Genomic DNA, 20148 nt, shown 5'->3' on the forward strand with positions numbered 1-20148 from the left:
TCTCTGTGAAGAATTTTGTTGAGTTGACAGTGTGTTTTGAATCACTGTCTTCTTCAGCTACATACAAAATGTTTCTGTGCATCTCTGAATTCATTCTGCTGCTCTTTGTAAATTAGTCATTTAAAACCATTCGTTTTTTTATTCAATCTTCCAGGATACATATGCATTACAAGAAACACCTGTTAGTCACTTCATTCAGTACTTTTGGAACAGATCAACTTTGGGTTCTGCTACAAAAGGTTCTATGTTCTATGTTGTTTAAAATACTGAAATGTAAATTCCTTCAAATAAAAGCTGAAAAGCTGATGGTGATGCTGTTACTTGTTGATCCATCTCTGGACTCACACCAGTAAACTCCACTGTCCAATGGGACAATGGTGTTTTTGCATTTGTCATTGACTTAAGATGATTTAATAAAATGAAACCAATATTCCAAACCACTGAAAATGATTGGTCACATTTGACAACATTACTGGTGATGTTAATGTTATTATGTGACAATTTGCTTCTTGCAAATGTGCACATTGAACTTGCATGAAAATGTTGTAAAGTCAATGAGGAAAAGCCTGTTAAAGGAAAAGAGAATGAAATGAGGAAGAGGAAATGTTACACTAACATACATCTGAGCTACCAGGTTTGTGGTCAGTGCAGTGTAGCTTTGTTGCCCTTAGATGATGCTGTTTCCTTCAACCTCACAGCTGGAGGAAACAGAACTGTCTCGTCGTGTTGCATCAGTAAAGCAGTTTGTTCACATTTGAACAATTAAAATCAATTAAATTAAAATCTTAACCCCCAGTGTGTAGCTAGAATATATATGTTTAACATTGTTAATAACAACTAAATACAAACTTCAGTTATTTGTTGACTAAATTTTATTTCAGCAAATGCAACGAATTCTCTAAATCGTGCCTTTGTTTACTGCCTTTTCAAAGAAAGATGTAGATGTTTTAACACTGTGAAGAGCCGCAAAAGTGTGTGGCTGCTGTCTCATTAACATGATTTGAAGAATGAAACACTATTTGCTGTTTATGTCCATGAAGGTTCACCTCTCAACGCTGCACCTGATCTTTGTACATGTTGTTTTCCTATGTTTTACATCTGTAATAAGAATTGAAAATCATACTGATATCAGTGGTGAATGAGTGAATTAGGATGTGTGTGGATGTAGTGCACTAAATAGTAACCAGGGGGTGTTTCATTTCCTCATTGTTTAATGCCCACTTGAAAAGTGGAACACAACTACTCTGTCATCCGAAAAATACATTTCTGTACAACAAATATTTGAATAAATTGCTGTAGCTGCTTTTGAATCAGCCTGTCTGGAGCTGAAGAACTGAGAGGGTTTAATATGCAGATTCCAAAATGGACCCAGGACAAGAAAGACACATATAAGGTATTATTATTTTTTTCATTCTAAAATGTTATGTGTCTGTTAATGGGTTGTTATCTGGCTGTGGTTTATCGATGGTGGTGTTTCATGTTTACATTTCTTTGTTGGGTCGAAATGGACTCATCTGTAGTTGAGACAGATTGATGTGATTGTGTGTCTACATTTATGTAATGTGATGTATGTTTGGTTTGTTTTTTGAAGAGAATGTGAGAGAATCTGTCTATGTCTCCTCAGGCTCAGGTTGCTATGTGTCTTGACCTGCTCGATCTCCTAAAACATACATGTTAAACTAATGAAACTGTACTTTTATTTGGGGGAAGGGACTTTGTGGTTGCAGTTGACTTGCATATAAAGGTACATTTTAGGAGACAGGCTTGTGGATCAGGAGTCAGAGAAGTTGCCCATCAGTCCCACGTTAGCTGGGCTGATTTGAGAAAGTATTATTAAATACGTTCACAGTGTCAGTTGATTCACACAGATAAACCCTCTGTGAATTAAAGTAAATGAGCTCATTCCTGCCAACTGCTGGAGAGAAAATGAAATGCCAGGTTACCATAGAAGGAGGAAGGAAGTGGGACTAACTGCTTTGACCTTCTTTGACCAAACATCTGATGATCTCACATCAAGTCGTACAATGGACCCAACATCTCTTCAGTTTTTCCTCTGTAAGTACACTCTGCATGATATGAATACGTAGAGCTAACGAATGTTAAGTGAGTTGATGACGAGTGCTGGTCAGATAAAATTAAAATTAAAACACGATACAGATCAACATCAAGAAAAAAGGTAACAAATCAAAATCTGCAAAGTAATGTGAAAGAAAAACAGTATTAGATGAAGATGAAATAAAAACAACCTGCTTAAAATATAAGAAATACATAAAACATCCTTTATGATCGTTGTCAGCATTTTAGTGGTAGGGAGGCAAAAGATTTGACACCAGGCTTCACAGACGTACAAGGTGCCTGTGGCGTCTACACACAATATAAAAAGATAATATTAATACAATAAAAGGTCTGAATGTCACCATTTATTATTTACAAGAAAAAATAGGTTTCAAATTATATGCAATTATTTGGAAAAAAGAGCAAAGAAAATATACATTATAAGAAAAGTATTTTTGTTTCCTAATATAAGAAAACTTGTATGTGGAATTCTAGAAATGGCCGTGGGCTGTTATCACATCCTACGATTGCTCTGTAAAAGATAAGAGTAGCACTGTATTATATTTTACCTTTTCCTCACAATGATCTACCGTTAATGTATCTAAGTCAGAGGTTGTTTTTAGTTTCGACTATTATAATACAAATAAAATGTAAATTGCATGTCATAATACAGGAAATGACAGTCAAGAACTCAGGTTTAAAAAGATAAACTTTTAATATAACTAACATTTTTTTCATAATCACAAAATTAATAAGCTGTTGAAGCTGTTGGTCATAATTTTTTCCAAGTGCTTTAAGAAAGTTGTTGTTAGAGCTTTAGATTACAGCACAAAACCTACAGGGTAAGTACAGCGATGGTGAACCTCCACAGTACCTATAGATATATATTAGTTGTTACTTGATAACAATAATCAAAGTTTGGGGAATAACAGGGAAACAAGATGAGAAGAAGAAAAATACCTACAGTGGAAGTACTCTGTAGTTAAGGGTACTTATTAAGTATTACATTATATTTGTGAATATTTATGATGTAACTACTGTGTAACTATAAATAAGAAGAGGGTGAGAGGCTGCACTTTAAATTACAGCCCTTATTTGTTGTACGTACTGTGTAACAACAGCTAACAAAGGGGTTTAGATTTATCATTTCTTTTTAATAATATTATTTTGTTATTACTGACTATGGAAAGTATGGAAAACCAATTTAAATTATTTACACATGAAACACTCTGTGCTTACCATGTAACCTAAAGCACGACACATCTGGACAAGTGTCCTGTAGTTTTGTTCAGAGTGAAACATGAAAACCAAAAATACATAAATAAATAAATAGGAAACAAAAAAGTCTGTTTGCAATCATGACTCTATAAGGAAATTTCTAGCTCAACTTGAATTGATGCTTTAATGAAAACTGTATCGAGGATGTGGACAGTACTACATTATTGCAGTGTGTTGTTTTGTATATGAACTTATATACACACAAATATATGTAAAAAAGTTTCTTCAGTTTGCTGTTAATGATGATTTTGTTGTAGTTGCTTTTTTTTTATTCTCAGGGAAGATTTTCAAAAAAATGTAATAGACTGAAATAAAAGCATAAATAAATAAAACACCTTGACTTTCATTTGTCTGTAGATGTGACCTCACTGCTGTGCTGCACAACAAACCAAGGTCAGTGAACTTTTACACAGTAAGATTTAGTCCTGGTGGGTGGCAGGGACTCAGTTGGTAGAGTGGCCGCCCACCAACCGTAGGGTTGGAGGTTTACACCCCACTCTTCCTGACCACATGTCGAGGATCCTGGGCAAGACACTGAACCCCCAACAACATGCGGACTAATGACCCCTGAACTTACAGAACAAGAACAAAACATGACTTTCTTAGTCCTGATTCATGCCTGGTTCTCATAACACTGTCAAAGACCATGTGACCATGGTGGGTGAAGAAAAAGAAACGACTGAATATGTTCTAGTGATATCATCAGGGTTTCAGTGGGTGTGAAGTTTAAAGGGTGTTTGGCTGAAAAACCCAGGACCACATTTACTAACAGACAGGTGAGTTGTAATTGGCAGCCATCATATACTGGTTCTTCTTTTTTCCTATTGCTTGTTATGCTGTTTTCATAAGTGAATATCATGCGGCATCACCCAGTCTCAAATGCTTTTTAAATGACTTTTCTCAGACCATCACTGGTCACATAACATCTGATCCACCAAAATCTGGTCATTTTTCATTCACCAGCTGCAGCTAATGTTCCACTTTTACTTTATGACTAAGATTTGTGTTGTTGTGGCCATTTGTAACGATTTGATGAAATAAAAACCGAATTCCCCACAGTTCGTCTGACTGTGAGTCCCAGCTTCTCTCAGCTGTTTCAACATGGCTCTGTGTCTCTGAGCTGTGAGGAGGACGACAGATCTGCTGGATGGACACTGAGGAGGAACACAACCAAAAGACAGAGGACACAGTGTGGAGATCGTTGGGGAAAACCAGCTGGTTCTTCCTGTAACCTCAGCCACATCGTCCCATTGGACAGTGGAGTTTACTGGTGTGAGTCCAGAGAGGGATCAACCAGTAACAGCATCACCATCACTGTCACTGGTAAGATCAGACTGTGGAGTTAGTGTTGATGAAGCTGTGTGGAAATGGATGAAATGCTGTAGTTTGTCTCTGTGTTGAGGTGGAGCAGTGATCCTGCAGAGTCCTGTCCTCCCTGTGATGGAGGGACATGATGTCTCGCTGCGCTGTGCAATGAAGAACTCCTCCAAGCTCCCAGCTGATTTCTATAAAGATGGCTCCCTCATCAGGACTGAGCCTACCGGTCACATGACCATCCACCATGTTACCAAGTCTGATGAAGGCCTCTACAAGTGTAACATCAGCAGTCATGGAGAGTCTCCACCCAGCTGGATCTACGTCACAGGTAAGGAGGGTAATTTTTGGTTTGTTTCCTGTGTTGATGCTGTCAGGTTTCTGCACTGGGTCAATCTTACAGACCTGTTGAAGATGGTACAAAAGAATGAACAGAAAATCAGTTGGAGTTTCTACTTTATTAAACTTTTTTGATTTGAATGTAATTGATCTTAACAATTTATGATTCATTTTAGACAAATCTACTACTGCAACTACTGCATTGTCCTTGATGCTGTTGTCTGTTGCATCCGTCTGTGGTCTGGTTCTACTGATGCTGTTGGTTCTACTTGTGATGCGATGCACTCAGAGGAAACTTAAAGGTAAGAAGTATACTCTACCCGAGAACCAGCTCTGGACATGTTCTGCAGCTCATATGTGAAAGAAGCTTAGGGAACCTAGTCACAGTAGATTCGATCACTGCTGAATGAATCTGTGCACAACTTGTTGATCTCGAACCACTGCAACGCCGAGGCTGGACACAGCTGGAGCAATTGCGCTGGGATTCAGATCAGCCATGAGTAGGTTAACTTACGACAACCTTTCTGTCCTAAACCAACGCCAAAAGGCATAACACTTAAATATCACAACATTAGAAATATAGATAATCCCCTCTAAAAGTATTAAAGTACCCTAAAAGTAAGGTCAATTAATGGGATTTGTGAAAATGTGAAAGCAAAATTTCTTCAGTGTACAACAGAAACAAATGACATAGATTTAGTTGTTTCAATACTTTTGCAAATTGTGTATTGTATGTTCATTTTTTTGGAATTTGTTATTTACATGTCCAAAAGGTTCAGAAATTTCAACTTTCAAGTGCAATTTATAGTTGTTACATTGTCAATGACATTGCTGTTGATCTTGGTTCATTGCAGCTTGTGAAGTCAAAGTTGAAGATGACACCACACATGACATCATATACAGTGACGTCCAAATCTTGAATAAAAAACAACACCACCCAACCAGACAAAGCAGAGGTAATGTTCTCGTTTTGTGCTTTATTCGTTTGTATTGTAATTTTCATTTGAGACAATGTCACAGTCATTCTGTCACAGTCAGAATGTAAAAACATTATATTTCAGAGGAATATAATATCCAGAGGATATAGAGGTGAAGAGCAACTGAGAGTGTGGAAAAGAGGTGAAGAGGCGAGTGCAGGCAGGTTGGAATGGGTGGAGAAAAGAGGAAGACCAAAGAGGAGATTTATGGATGTAGTGAGAGAGGACATGAAGTCAGTTGGTGTGAGAGAAGAAGATGCAGAGGACAGAGTTAGATGGAGACACATGATTCGCTGTGGAGACTTCTGAAAGGGAACAGCTGAAAGGAAAAGAAGAAGATATTGTAGGGCTTCAACATCACAGCTTTATTGATTCACTGAACACAATAATGTCAGGATCAGCTGGTTAGACTCAAATTTGAACATGATCTATTTAGGGGAGGAGCCTGTGAACATCTACATGAATAATACCCATTAAAATTCTGGATTAAGTTTATCAGAGGGGTTCGTCATTTGGATGACTGCGCATTTCTTTCTTCTTCTCTTCTAAGCCACTGCTGCATGACATTTTCTGTAAAGTAAATTATATGTGGAACAGAAAGAGATAAAATGAAGTGAAGTCCCAGTGCAAACAATTAGAAGTCTCTGGCTTCGAATGACGTGAGTGTGTCACGTGTCTATATTCCAAATTTGTATCTTGGTAATGTGGTGAATAATCCCCAAAAAAGTTCAATCACAATGAATTATTAGCACTCATAAATGCTTTGATCGTATGATTTTTGCATCCACAACAGGGAAACCAGTACAATCGGATTATAATAATGTAATAACAATTTGCTGTGTAAGCCAACAGGGAGCCAAATAGTAAATAGTTAGTGCATTATGTCCCTGTGTGTTATATGTCTCTGTGAGGATTGATGATAACTGTGGAACAGATAGGACATGTCTTCTTGATGTAAAAAAACTGGATGTCTGGACGCTCTCTGCTTTTAAACCCCGATACGCTTGAGATGCTTGGAGAAGTTCAGCTAAAAACAGACATTGAACTGATCAATCAAGTGTAACCGCTAACAACTGTGTTGTCTCTCACAAAGATTCAGTTAAACTTCTTGATGCTATCTTGTGTATTCTCGTAGCTATCTGACTCTGCTGGAAGTTTGATCATATTACACCAATCCTTGCATCACACAATTTGAAACACTTGTCCACGAAAGGTGTTATAGAAATAGTCTATTATTAATGTAGCTTATTATTGTGAATTACAAAGTGTTTGTTAACCTTAATCCTTTGCAGTATATGCATCTGCATTTAGATTTGATGCACTTTGATGACCCTTTATGCTTTACGCTTCGCAGCCAAAATCGTTTTTAGTTTATAACCTTTCAAACACTGTGGTTTATGGTACTTGAGCAGGGTGAGTTGTACCTTGTACGTTTGTACCGTGTGCTGAATCTGAAACCGATGCTAACAGCTTTGTGGTCGTCCACTTTCCTGTTTCTGATAAAAGCACTAGAGCTGAACATTGATGTGCACATTTCTCTGAAATAAAAAGCAACAAAGAAATGGAGGATGCATCTGAATAGTACATGTGCTGAAACTAGATCTTTGAGATCTAGTTTGTCAAACATGATCATAAATAAATGAACTCACTTCATTATTAAAATGTTTTGTAAGGTCTGAGGAGTTTCTTGCTCCACCTCCGTCTTTTAAATACTTCAAAGTGACCTTTTAAGCTTAGGGTTTGTATTTGCTTTCATACGTTTTGCACTCATGCAGCCACATTGCTTTGCTCCTTCATATTTATCATATTTAGTGAGCGGGAACTGTATGCTTCACTGTCAGAGTGCTGACAAATAGCTTACTGTTGACTAAAAAACTAAAGCGGAGTCTACACACAAACATCGACTGTCATACTTGTTTTATGCATATCAAGTATCACTGTGTGATATATCTTACACTTTTACTGAGACTTTGTAACACATTGTAATGTAATGCATTACATTGGAGAACAGGTCTTTTCAAATCTTGACTTCTATAGGTTGCAGCAGTCTGCTTATTTACTAAAACCCCCCTCCCTCGTGTATGTGACCTAGTTCTTTTCATGTTTCATATCAGGATTAGTGTTAAAGTCAAAAACTTACACAACCATCTTTTTGTTGCACCCGACTTTTGTTTTCTGCTATTGTTTGTTTTAGACACTCAGATATAAACTGAAAACCGGTACCACGGTGGTTAGTGTAGTACTTGTAACAGTAGCTACAGATTAGTACTTGCATTAATGCAGAGATTGATCCAGCTGCAGTTTACTCGGCAGTGAGAACAGGAGACGTCAGTTATGGACAAATCGTCATCAAAAACATCAAACCAAAGAGAAGAGGTACAGCTGCTCCTCTTTGTCTTTGTCATCATCCGGTGCTGAATCCTGAGTCATTCATGTGTCGGCAGTGTTTTTCTTTAATTCAAACCAGGGTTTAGATGCCCGAAATCAATCTGAGAGGTTGCAAGATGAAAGTTGACAAGAAAATAATGTTGTTGTGATGCTGATGGCAGCACAGACTTATCAGTTAGTCATTTTAAACATTTGGAACTTTGCATGTAAAACCACAGCAGCTTCCTCCTGGTGGTTACAGTAAACTGTGATCTGAAGCTGCTGAAAACTCTCACTATAAATGATGATGCCGTGTATATATGTCAATTTTATACCTTTTGGCAAAACGTCTCCGCTTATTTTAATACAAACAAACATACCTGTCCTCTTCCACCTCCATTTATATTTGGTCTTGGGTTGTTTACAGCAGAGGTGACAAAATAGTTATTTAGCCCCTACTAGATATCTGTGTAATACTACATGAAAACAATGAGATTATTTGCCATACCAATGATGGTAGTACTAATGGTATTACTGTGGTTACTGTTATTGCTAATATTTACAGTAAATGTACTAAGAACTGGTATCAATGTATTAGCTGTAGTATTTTCTTTTGCAGAGAGTGATCCAGCTGCAGTTTACTCAGCAGTGAAAACAACAGATGCCACTTATGGACAAATAGTCATCAGACCAAGCAGAACCACAGGTACAGCTGCTCTTTATTATATTTCCTTTGACAGAACCAGGGCACATGTTTTTTGTCCTCTTCTTAGTCACTAACGTAGGCTACGTGAACTATGTCCCAATAGCATCTATAGCTCGTTCTATTCCAGTTTCAGGTCATCTTACTGGGTCTGGTCCACCATTCAATTCCACTCTGAGTCTATTCTAGTTATAGGTCAGTTAGGTCAGTCTGGGTCAACTGGTAAAGGCTTAGTGAGTGTGATACTGTATCTACAGTTCTTTTGAAAGTATTTACACCCCTTTACTTTTTACACATTTTACTGTGTTGAAAATGTAACGAAAAGTTCAAAGTTTACCCCATAAAACTACATTCACTGATCCATTATGACAAAGTAAAAAAAATCTATTTTAAGGTAGGAAATCCTGTGGCAAAGGGTGTGGAGCAGCCTGTTGGCTTTATTTATGCATCATCTGGTGTTACTTTTGCACCAGGTGGTCAATCACCCATTTTTATTTTAGACTCGTTACCCCCGGCTATGAGCCAAATGAGGGTGGTGTTGTTCATAACTTTCATGAGCTTAAACGCCTTCTTTACCATTTTTGGTGAGCACCTGGCCAGGACAACCAAAGTGATGGCACAGTACCCACCATGAAACGTGGAGGTGAAAATGTGTAGCTATGTGGCTGCATGAGTGCAAAAAGTATGGAAAATTAGACTAAGTGACCAAAAAAACTGGCTGGTTCCCTTCGTGATTTTGGAAAAAAAACTCACATGCCTGTTCTCCTCAAGCCCACTAACACCCTGAGACAGAGACTCGTCCACCCGAAAGACAGAACACCTAAGCACAAGAAGAACAACATTGTCTATACAGTCCCGTATAAGAGTGTTTGAGCTCCACACTGGTGAAAGCAAACAGCAGCTCCAGTTTCCTCTGTAGGCTCGACACTATCCAGGTTCTAAAATTGGACACACACCTAATGACTGTTCAGCCAATTGTGAATTTGATCCAAGCAGGTTTGTTCCAGTGTGGGTCGGCTGGCACTCATTAAACGTGGGCAAAGACTTACCTAAAGTCAGCTTTGCTTTGATGTCATCTAGAGGCGTTTGTAAGCTAAAAACAGCGGAATATTTTAATAAAAGTAAGTCAGAGGGAAGTTTAAAAGCATTAATGTACATTTACCTCCTAAACTAAAGCCAAAGAAAGCCAGTTGAGAAATGGTGAAGTCGACCTTTAACGTAAATACAGGTGATTAAATAATACAGACAATATACAGATCAAAAAATAAACAGTTTGGTATGAATAACGATGTTAGACACAGGAAGTATTGGTGAAAGAAACAAGGATTAATTCTAGAACTAAAGACAGATCTGAACCTGATTGTGATTATTCTGCAGAGTAAGCAAAAGTAAGAATAATCATCTTATCATTGATAAATCCTAAACTCTCCATAATCCAAAATTATGTGTACGAGATTACCAGGTAAATATCATAAAGTAAACAAAGTATGCATTAGGTCGTGTGATATAAAATACTAAGAATACATTTCAAAATGTTACAAAGTCGAAACTGGTACAAAGGCAGATTAGTAGTACTTGGATACAATGAATATTTCTACCATTTGGTCGCACATACATTTACACATTTTTCCAACAAATTATTATCTTTGTAAATTTTCTTAGACTTTAAGCAGATTTGGATCAACCATCATGAAATCACTCATGGAAACGTATTAATCAGGTTTCCCCCCCCCCCACTGGTTCTCTAGTGGGGGGGTGTTGATCATTTACTCTTACAAAGTCAGCTGTTCAGTGTCCATGTGCATTTACATGTCACAAGGAAACTTTGTTCATCTAGACAAAGTTGACTTAAGCTTTCCAAGACCTGATTTGAGGAAGGCGGGGGTCCGCTCTCTTTCAGAGACAGGTTAAAGTTCAGTTTCCCAGGTCCTTGCTCTGTTTTGCCCTCGCTACGTCTTTCAGGCTGTGACAGATTACTCTTTGTAGCTCTCAACTAGTCTTTAGGTTCGTCCCTGCCTTAAAGCTACATTATCTAAACTATTTTTAAAGAAGGCAATTTCCCTGAGCAACACTAACAGCACTAACAGCAGTGCAGAGATATGTGTTTCCTAAAAAGTTTGAACGAGGATCCCAAAGCCAAGATCAGCCTGTTGTTCGAACCTGTAGCCACTAACCTTTTCTACAACACTGTATCATGTCGTTTGAACTCTGTGTGTTTGTGTTCAGATCCTCCACCAGAACCAGAGGTCATCTACTCTTCACTGAGATAGACCTTCATGCCACTGACAACATCTCCTTACACCAAAATACCAAATACATACATCTTTTCTTCATGTCATTGTTTTACTCAGATTGGTTCTTACTTTTTTTAGATAATAGGAACTGTTACAAACAATTTAGATGCTTTCGGTCAATTCAGTGGTATGTAATAATGTAAATACCTGCTTCAACCAAATCTAAGGTAATTTCAAACGTGTAGTTTGCACAAATGTTGCAGTGGTGATGCTGATGTACATCTAGAAAACACAACACGGCTGAAGGTAAAAAAAGAGGAGCTGTCATCTAATTAGATAAAACTTGCCATTTGTGGGTAATTGAAGTAGAATCACATCCTCACCAGACCCCATCCAGTAGCCTTTTTGGTCTCAGTGTGGTTGTTTTGGACTGAAACAGAGTTTGATTTTTGTGTTTTGACCTGTGCAAACAAATCTAAAAAATGCAAAAAATACATTTTGTGTATTTAAATGTCCTGGTTAACTTTAATGAGTGCATTTGTGCCCAGCCAAGTTTTTTTTTTCTGCAACAGTGATTTTGATTGTCTAGAGAATCAGTAAATATTAGGTCACATTTGTTTGTCTGTGGCTTTCACCACGCTGTCAGGTGGAAAGTTTGACTTGTTCCATTGTGGTTGTGGCTGACCGATTCATGTCTCCTTCAGAGCATAAGAATAAACATGCGAAACTACTGACATAATGGACACAACTGTGGTTGGAAACTAAACTAAACAGAAAAAGCTTCAAAGTAAAGAGTCTCTGTGTTTATTTCAAGAGTTTAAACTCTTTGACATATGAGTTACTTACCACGCTAAATACCACGTACCTGTATGATTGTTCAAAAGTAAAAGACAAAAGGTTTGGTTAATATTTGTTTAACCTTTGGGAATTCCAATGCTAAAAGTTACAGTTTGATGTGGTTTAAAATTGTCCTGGATAAAAAAAAAGAAAAAAAAAAGATTTGTTTTAGGTTTAAGTCTAAGCAATGAAGGTTATTTTTGTTATTAAAACAATTGAATTTTGGGCTGTAAAATTGCCATAGTTACAAGCTATAACTTAAGTAAGAACCATGTAGTTTGGCTCCATTTGTCTTCACACTGTTGTTCAAGAAAAACATTAACACCACCTGGTGGTTTAAACCTAATTTTATTTTTTTAATACAATTATAATGACAATAACAAAGTGGTTCAAATCGGCTCGAACTTTAATCCTTATTTTTTAATTACTGTACATGTTTTGCTATAACGACAACAAGGAGTTTAAATAATACATTGTTTTTTGTTAGTGGAGTACTTTTACTGTTGAGCCAGTACTTTTACATGAGGAAATGTTTTGAAGATGTACTTATAGTGAAGATTTATTTTTTTTAGGTCAATACTTTTTACTTGAGTTCTTTCTAGTATCCCAGATCACGTCTCATCTCTGGACGCTACGCTGTGTTTCTTTAATGTTAACCATCTTACTCCAAAACAAGAGGAAATGTCCACTCCGGCTACTAGCCTGCGTTTAAGGTACAGATAAAGAAACAATGAACTGGTCGTTCAGTGTCTGTCAAACAGCATTTGGCTTAACATGCTCTGCAAAAACAATATCGAGGTCACCAAAAACTGTTTGGAATATAAGTCTACAAATGGCCTATCACTGGGCTTTGTTTTCTCGTCCAGTTCACATCTCCACCTTGTTCTCCACAGGGACGTCTTGCTTACAGTGCTGTGTGTTGTCGGTCACTAGCAAGGAAGCAATAACCTTCGATATGCACCAGTGAGCAAATGCTGTGTGCAAGTACTGCTAATAGGAGCAGATGGCTTATGAGGCCACGATCATACGAGGTTATTGTTTTAGAAATACAAAAGGGTAAATGGTCTGTGGTAATATAACGCTTTTCTACCTTACTGGTACCCAAAGTGCTTTACACTGCTTCTCATTGACCAATACACAATGAGTTGAGGTTCACTTTGACATGTGACTGGAGGAGCCGGGGATCAAACCAACAACCCTGGGGTTGGTGGACAACTGCTCTACCTCCTGTGCCGTAGTTGCCCCACTTTCTGGTGGGGACAGAAAGATATGACAGTATTGTTGAAAACTTGACTACATCTTGACATCAGACTGCACTGGAAATGTACCAGCAGCTGTCCGCAGAGCCAGAGGAGACTACGTTCTGAGGAAAGAAACATGTTGCAAATCTTGAAGAACATCTGATGCTAATAAACTGAAGAAACTGATCAGGCAGACTGGCTCTGTGCTGGGGACTTGTCTGGAACCCTTGGAGTGTGTTCATCCTGTTGTTATTGTACTGTCTGGTGTGGCCTCGAGAGTTATTTAATTTACTCATATAAAACAGACTAAACACCCGTTCTCCATTCAGACATATGGGGTTATTTGCAAGCCATCCCCTCATTAAATGAGTGTGTTCTTGTGATTTCTGATAAACATCCTAACAGCAATTTAACTACTTACTAATACGGCGCTGGGCCACTCAGATGAACACCTTCCTCTGCCACCTGCTGGAGAGTGTGCATTTGAAATTATAGCACTACAGTCATTAAACATAATGTTAAACTGATGTTAAAATAATGTTTATTCATCATTCTTGTGTATTTTTTTTACCATGTTACTTAATAAATACTTTGCAATAAGGTTTACAAAGATCATTAACACATGGTGAATTGTAGTAAGGTGTATAAGTAAATAAAAATGCTGTTGATGTTTTCAACTTTACAGAAAGAGTCCAAGTATTAGGATACGGTTAATTATGCTTCCACAATGAAACATGCACAGTAACATATAGGTATGAACATAAGTTAAGGAACATCTGTACATGACTTCGTATGTGAGGACTGATCTCAGCGTTCACCAAACTGATGACACAGGTTTAAGGATGGAAAATCTATTTGGCAGTTATAACTGTTTTCTTTTAATGTATTGGCGCAGCTGTAAACCTTGTTACCATCTGCACATGTAAATTAAGATTAACCATGATATTATTTTATTCATTGTTAGAACTGAAATGATCATGTAAACCCTCCAAACATAAAAAATGAAAAAATAAATTAATATTTTGAGTTGATATTCAAGGTAAAACGTGCACTAATAAATACAGGGAAGTATTCCTATATTACAAAAAACAAAAAACAATGTATAACAAACTACTGAATAAATGAAGGGAAATGCACATTACACTTGCTAATATCTCTACACCTTTGTAAAGATTAATGCATTCTAAATATCTTATACAAAAGCTTTCTGAAGGGAAACCAATAAATTAATCAACCAAATAACCAGCCACCCTGTATCATGAAGGGTAAGTATAAATAACAGATTGCTAACTCGTTTATTCTACTGGGTAAATTTCATATCCACGGCCACATTTTTTAAATTTCCAACTATGAGGTATTATTGATTTGATTTGATTTTTTTATGTCATTCAGAACATTTATTTGAACCATATTAAATTAATTCTATTTAATTTTGAGTAATGATTTTGCACTTGTGGTGTGAAACTCATACATAGGTTGACGTTGATTATGACCAATAACCTATGAATCCCGTTTTCTTTGAACTAAGCTGAAATTAACTAAAGTAAATGATATGCATCATTGCTCATTTCCTACTGTTGAGTAGACAAAACCTTTGAAATAGAACAGTCAGAAATGGCCAGGAGCATCATGTTGCACTGCCATTACAGACAGTGACTTTAAACAAGTAATTTCTCATGTGCCAACTGTTTGTCCTACTCATCTTCAGCAAACTGCTCCAGCTGTCTCCAGTTTGAAGACTGTCTTCTGCAGACTGCATGCTTCAGCTCTTACAGAGATGTTCAGATCAGGATAGACAGCAACTTCAGTAGTAGTAGTCCAGCGTTTTGATCCTGGCCTTTTACGTAGCTGTGTCTTGGGTCATTATTCTCTTGAGGAGCTATGACATATAACCGAGATACCTTTGACACTGCGTAGTATGTTTCACTCCAGACCTCTTTCATAGTCTCGAGATTTCACTGTGCCCTGCATGGCAGCCAGTCCTAGTAAAATGTCACTATGATCCTATAATTAATACTTTTTTTCTAAGGGTACCAACAAATTTGGCCAGTCCATTTTCAAATCTCTTTGTTCAATAAGGAATATTATCTCTTTCAGTTTCATGTTACAGCTAGTTGGGATCTACAGTAAGGTGGTTACCACATCATTCTGTTTCAGTCCAGGTGTTTAATCGTTCAGTTTCCTGGGTGTTTTATTTGTCATATGACTCCTCTCCCTCCCCTCAGTCTGGGTGTGGCGTACAGGTAGAGACAGAGCGTCAACAGAAAGACAGATCCACTCGCTAGCTGTCATTTCCTCTAACAGCTTCCCATACAATACTGTTAACAGATGTAAAAGAACGGATGTTTGCTCTAAAGTCGATGTCTGTGTGTCTCCTCGCATGTTTCCTGAGTCGTTCTGTATCTCAAGGTAAGCTGACCAGATTTTCCATTTACTGAAAACTCAATTTGAGTAAGAGGAACAAAACGAAAACACCTAAACTCTCGCTCTGTAACAGTGATAACTTCTCAGGTTGTGAAGTTACAGGAGTGGAAAAAACTGTTACCCATTATATTTATTATTGGTATATAATGAAATGTTCTGAGATTTGCTTCTAGAAAACATCAGAATCAGAATTAGACATTAAATTGTTCTCAGAGGACCGACATAAGCAGCAGTGTGAGGATCGATCAGACTGGTATGAGGACTGCGTAGTGACGCACTGTTGTACCTTCATGTAATGTAATTGCTGTTGTTCTTTGTCTCTGGTTTAATGGCGGATGGTGCAAATATCAAGAAACAGCACTAGCTACATCCGATCAGTGTTACATTACTTTTTTTATCAGCCCAGTTTTTCTGTAACAACAAGTTTGTGACTTGACTTGACTTGTTAAGTTATTTAATCTGAATTGAAGGAAACTAAATTTTCATTTAATGGAGATCACTTACACTCGGATTCGGTTACTGTTACAAATTACTTCAACAAACTGAGTTTCTCACCTCCTCTCTTGTGATAAGGTTTTTATTTAAAAAAAATGTGCAGATGGGAGCACATTTCAGTAATTTTCATTAGGTAATAAAAATTTCTAACAGTAACCTGTTGGTGTTAAAGTCTCAGAATGCAGGCCTACTTGTGGTTCCCAGGATTTCCAAAGGTAGAATGGGAGGCAGAGCCTTTAGCTATCAAGCTCCTCTCCTGCGGAACCAGCTCCCAGTTCAGATTCAGGAAGCAGACACCCTCTCTACTTTTAAGTCTTGGCTTAAAACCTTCCTCTTTGATAAAGCTAGTTATAGTTATGCTGCTATAGGCTCAGACTGCTGGTGGACCCACCTCCTCTTGACCCTCTCTCCTCTCCTCTCACCCCACAATTGTCACAACTGAACGACTTTAACTCTTTGTGTGTTCTTTCTCCCGTAGTTGTCATTCTCCCTATCTGTCCCCCTCTCTCTGTCCCTTTCTGCAGGTGTCCCCGGCTTTGAAGCTGTGTGTCTTCCAGTGTGCAGCTACTGGTCCTACCAACCTGCCTGATGTTTTGTCGTTGCTTTGTGTTGCTCTTTTTCTTTCTTCTCTCTTCACTTTCCACTCGACCCAACCGGTCAAGGCAGATGGCCTTCCACCCTGAGCCTGGTTCTGCTGGAGGTTTCTTCCTTTAAAGGGAGTTTTTCCTCTCCACTGTTGCCTATGGCTTGTTAAAGGGGCAATTGTTTGGTTTTCTCTTTACATCTTTATAATCTTGACTTTATTCTGTAAAGTGCCTTGAGATGATTTGTTGTGAATTGGGGCTATATAAATAAAGTTGAATTGAATTGAGATGAAAGTAAGTAAAAAGGATCAGTTAGTCTCAGATTTGAGAGCAACCTCTGTCCTCACAATTTAATATAGATCTATAATAATAATAATAATAATAATAATAATAATAATAATAATAATAATAATAATAATAATAATAATTGCTGTGTTCAGATTGTAGAGCTTTTGATTAGTAATGGATCAAAATAAATTTTGCTAAAGATTATTATTTGTTTCCTTCCTACTTTTCTCTATTTTTTCTTTTGTCATTTAGCCTCAAAGCAAGTAAAGGATGTGAAGCCTGGAGCTACTGTAACTCTTCATTGCCAGGGTCCCAGAGATGCTTCCATTGAACTGGTGGAGTGGACCAAACCTGACCTGAAATCAGACGAATATGTCTTCTTCTTCAGAGACATGCAGTTCAATGAAGACTTCCAACATCCGCAGTTTCGTGGTCGAGTGAAGCTGGTAGATCCAGAGATGAAGAATGGAGACTTTTCTGTGATCCTGAAGAACGTCAACATTTATGATGCTGGAGAATATCAGTGTCGTATTGGAAAGAGCCATTCAGGACGCAGTAAGAGGGAAACACCGGAGCTCATCAACAGTGTCACGATGAAAGTTGATCCAGGTGAGTTAACCAGCAACAATGTTAGTGCTTCATTGATTTTTGCTGTTTGTTATCATGTGCACTTAAGTCATTGTATGAGTTAATCACTGTGTATATCAGATTTGTCCTCTGACCCAGTTGATCAGAGACGAGTGTTCACTCTTTGCCAGTCCCTGATTCTGACTGGCTGCTGTAGAAGAAAGCTATACTTTAATCCATAACCTTCTGTTTTGTGTTCTTTCTTACTACCTCAGTCCATAAACACATGACAGCTAACACAGGGGATGATGTCAGTCTGCCATGTCCAACTCTCAGCACCAGCCCCATCACATCTGTGAAGTGGATCATGCAGAACAAGAAAGATTACGTGTTTTTGAACCGTAACAAACGCTCTGTTCCGGACCACCAGCATCCATATTACAAGGACTGGGTTGAGCTCGAGGATGGTGAGATGAAGGATGGAGACGCATCTCTGATTCTGAAGGATGTGATGAATATCAACAGTGGAAGATACGAGTGTTGGATCCATCATAAAGGAACAAACTACAAGACGAGTATCATCGATCTGTATGTTTATCCCCCAGGTGAGTGTGTGTGTGTGTGTGTGTGTGTGTGTGTGTGTGTGTGTGTGTGGATCAGAGGTGAAGCTGCTTCCTGGTTGTTGATGTGAGAGTGAACCATCACAGATCAGATGTTGGTGTTTTCTAAAGATGTTGCTGATGAGACTTTGTAGCAAACAGCTGCTATGAGTGATGGGATCAAAGTGCAGTAGATAATGTCTGACAGGAGTTTGAAGAGGAAATGGATTCATCACCTACCTGACATCTCACATTTCACATCTTATTCTGTTTTTCCAGATCCCCACAATAATTAAAGGAGACTTCGATTGAAGAAACAAGGCTGGTAGAGACCATGATGGATTTTCTGCACTAGGGACCATTTACATTTTTTCTTGCTGTTATTGTTGGTTTTCTTGTATTTTTTTCTACAAATATAATCTGCTAATGATGTACAGCAGGTGTCCATCAGCTAGTGTAAAACGTCCTGCTGCTGTTTCAGGATGTAGAATTACCTAAACTAAAGCCAACACTGGTGGACACAACTGTCACAATCTAATTCAGCGATTCACTCTTTTAACTCAACCTCTCAACCAATTTATCAACTCTTACTTATAAACAGATGAACAGTTAGTGAAGATTTTGGTCATTTTAAGCAAAGACTATAAAGTTAATTAAGACGTTCTACCGCGTTGAAATACCTTTTTTATTTCAGCTTCAATCTCAGTTATGTGCAGGGTTTATGTTTCGTTTCTTTCTAAAAGCTTCCCAGTAGAACCAGTCTGACCTGTTCTACATGCAGGTCTGAACTGAGCAGGAACAAAAAGCAGCCAAACCGTCACACAGCAACTGAACATTGCTCTGTGTCTGAAAACATGTAGCTAATGATAAAACCTCAGACCTGGTCACTGACCTGCTTTAACTGTGACTCTGAAACTTGGGAATGAAGAATGAGTCTGATCTGACATTGGAGAGCAAACAAAGAACATTTACAGCTTTAATTTGGAAGATGTTCATTTTGTTCAGACATGAATGTAAAGACTTCTTTTATTTTTTGTGACAGCAGTAAAGCACACCTGTAATGCTGCAGTGCAGCGTCTGTTTCTGGTACATATTAAACTCAATAAATCAAATAAAATTGCATTCTAAAGTTTTATGTTTATTTGTCATCTCTTTATTTTTGATAATGAGCAGGATTTACAGTTGTTTTTTTGTCTTGTCTGCAAAAGTAAAATTAAAAGCTTTTCATCAGAACATATCTGACCTGTTTAACATGTTGACAGTGGTTTGATCTGAGCTGGAATCAAAAGCAGTTAAACCATGATACACACCCGGAAGAGGGTTTTCATTTGGTTTGAATTTCCCACATACAGTAAATGCACTGAACTGATCATTAGGTTCAGTATCGGCTGATATAAAGTTTTTCAGAATCTAATCCTGTTTATTGAACTGTAACGTTCAGTAGTGCTGAAACTTGGAGCATAGCTGGGCCTGTTTGAATTTCAAATATGGAGGCAAAGTGTTTCACATGTTTCAAATGAGTATTTGCTTAGAGTCAGATGAGGTTTCCTTCATGCTGGCTGTGTGCCAGGTTACACCCATTAATTCTCTGTGGAAACTTTTACAAGAAAATGAAAGTGAACGTATGCGAATTCAGGGACGTCTGTATGTTATGGTATAGTCATACTTCAAATCATACACAACATAACTGTTCTATTCCATCAAACTCTGCTGCTGTGATACTTGTTGATGCTTTGCCTACATAAAAGCTTCATTTCACAGTGGCAGTAGTTGAAGGTTTCAGTAGAAAAACGTACTGAACCTTTACCCACATCTACATACCTGCCAATAATGTTGTCATTGGTGT

The 20148-nt window shown here is 37.8% G+C and overlaps 2 protein-coding genes across 2 annotated transcripts; both read left to right on the plus strand.

Annotated features, from left to right (window-relative positions):
* Window positions 1-1880: 1880 nt before the first annotated feature.
* On the plus strand, window positions 1881-12050 carry LOC137137011 (low affinity immunoglobulin gamma Fc region receptor II-like). Its single transcript, XM_067522867.1, has 8 exons — window positions 1881-2055; window positions 3691-3726; window positions 4393-4656; window positions 4736-4978; window positions 5163-5288; window positions 5841-5942; window positions 8950-9036; window positions 11260-12050. The coding sequence occupies exons 1-8, from the start codon at window positions 1932-1934 to the stop codon at window positions 11301-11303; spliced, it is 1026 nt and encodes a 341-aa protein (XP_067378968.1). The 5' UTR covers window positions 1881-1931; the 3' UTR covers window positions 11304-12050.
* A 3546-nt stretch (window positions 12051-15596) lies between these two features.
* Window positions 15597-19435, plus strand: LOC137137040 (coxsackievirus and adenovirus receptor homolog). Its single transcript, XM_067522905.1, has 4 exons — window positions 15597-15754; window positions 17389-17745; window positions 17979-18308; window positions 18582-19435. Exons 1-4 carry the CDS (start codon window positions 15688-15690, stop codon window positions 18596-18598), a joined length of 771 nt encoding a protein of 256 aa, XP_067379006.1. The 5' UTR covers window positions 15597-15687; the 3' UTR covers window positions 18599-19435.
* The last annotated feature ends 713 nt before the right edge of the window (window positions 19436-20148 follow it).

This window comes from Channa argus, chromosome 12 (genome assembly GCF_033026475.1).
Source record: "Channa argus isolate prfri chromosome 12, Channa argus male v1.0, whole genome shotgun sequence".
In the NCBI taxonomy this organism is placed as follows: domain Eukaryota; kingdom Metazoa; phylum Chordata; class Actinopteri; order Anabantiformes; family Channidae; genus Channa; species Channa argus.

Bases quoted from the DNA above. Each gene is read 5' to 3' on its own strand.
- LOC137137011 (XM_067522867.1), top strand. From the start codon at position 1,932: ATGCCAGGTTACCATAGAAGGAGGAAGGAAGTGGGACTAACTGCTTTG. The intron at 3,727-4,392 runs GTCAGTGAACTT...AATTCCCCACAG, and splicing joins GTGCTGCACAACAAACCAAG to TTCGTCTGACTGTGAGTCCC. The intron at 5,943-8,949 runs GTAATGTTCTCG...TTTCTTTTGCAG, and splicing joins CCCAACCAGACAAAGCAGAG to AGAGTGATCCAGCTGCAGTT.
- LOC137137040 (XM_067522905.1), top strand. From the start codon at position 15,688: ATGTTTGCTCTAAAGTCGATGTCTGTGTGTCTCCTCGCATGTTTCCTG. The intron at 15,755-17,388 runs GTAAGCTGACCA...TTTGTCATTTAG, and splicing joins GAGTCGTTCTGTATCTCAAG to CCTCAAAGCAAGTAAAGGAT. The intron at 17,746-17,978 runs GTGAGTTAACCA...TTACTACCTCAG, and splicing joins CACGATGAAAGTTGATCCAG to TCCATAAACACATGACAGCT.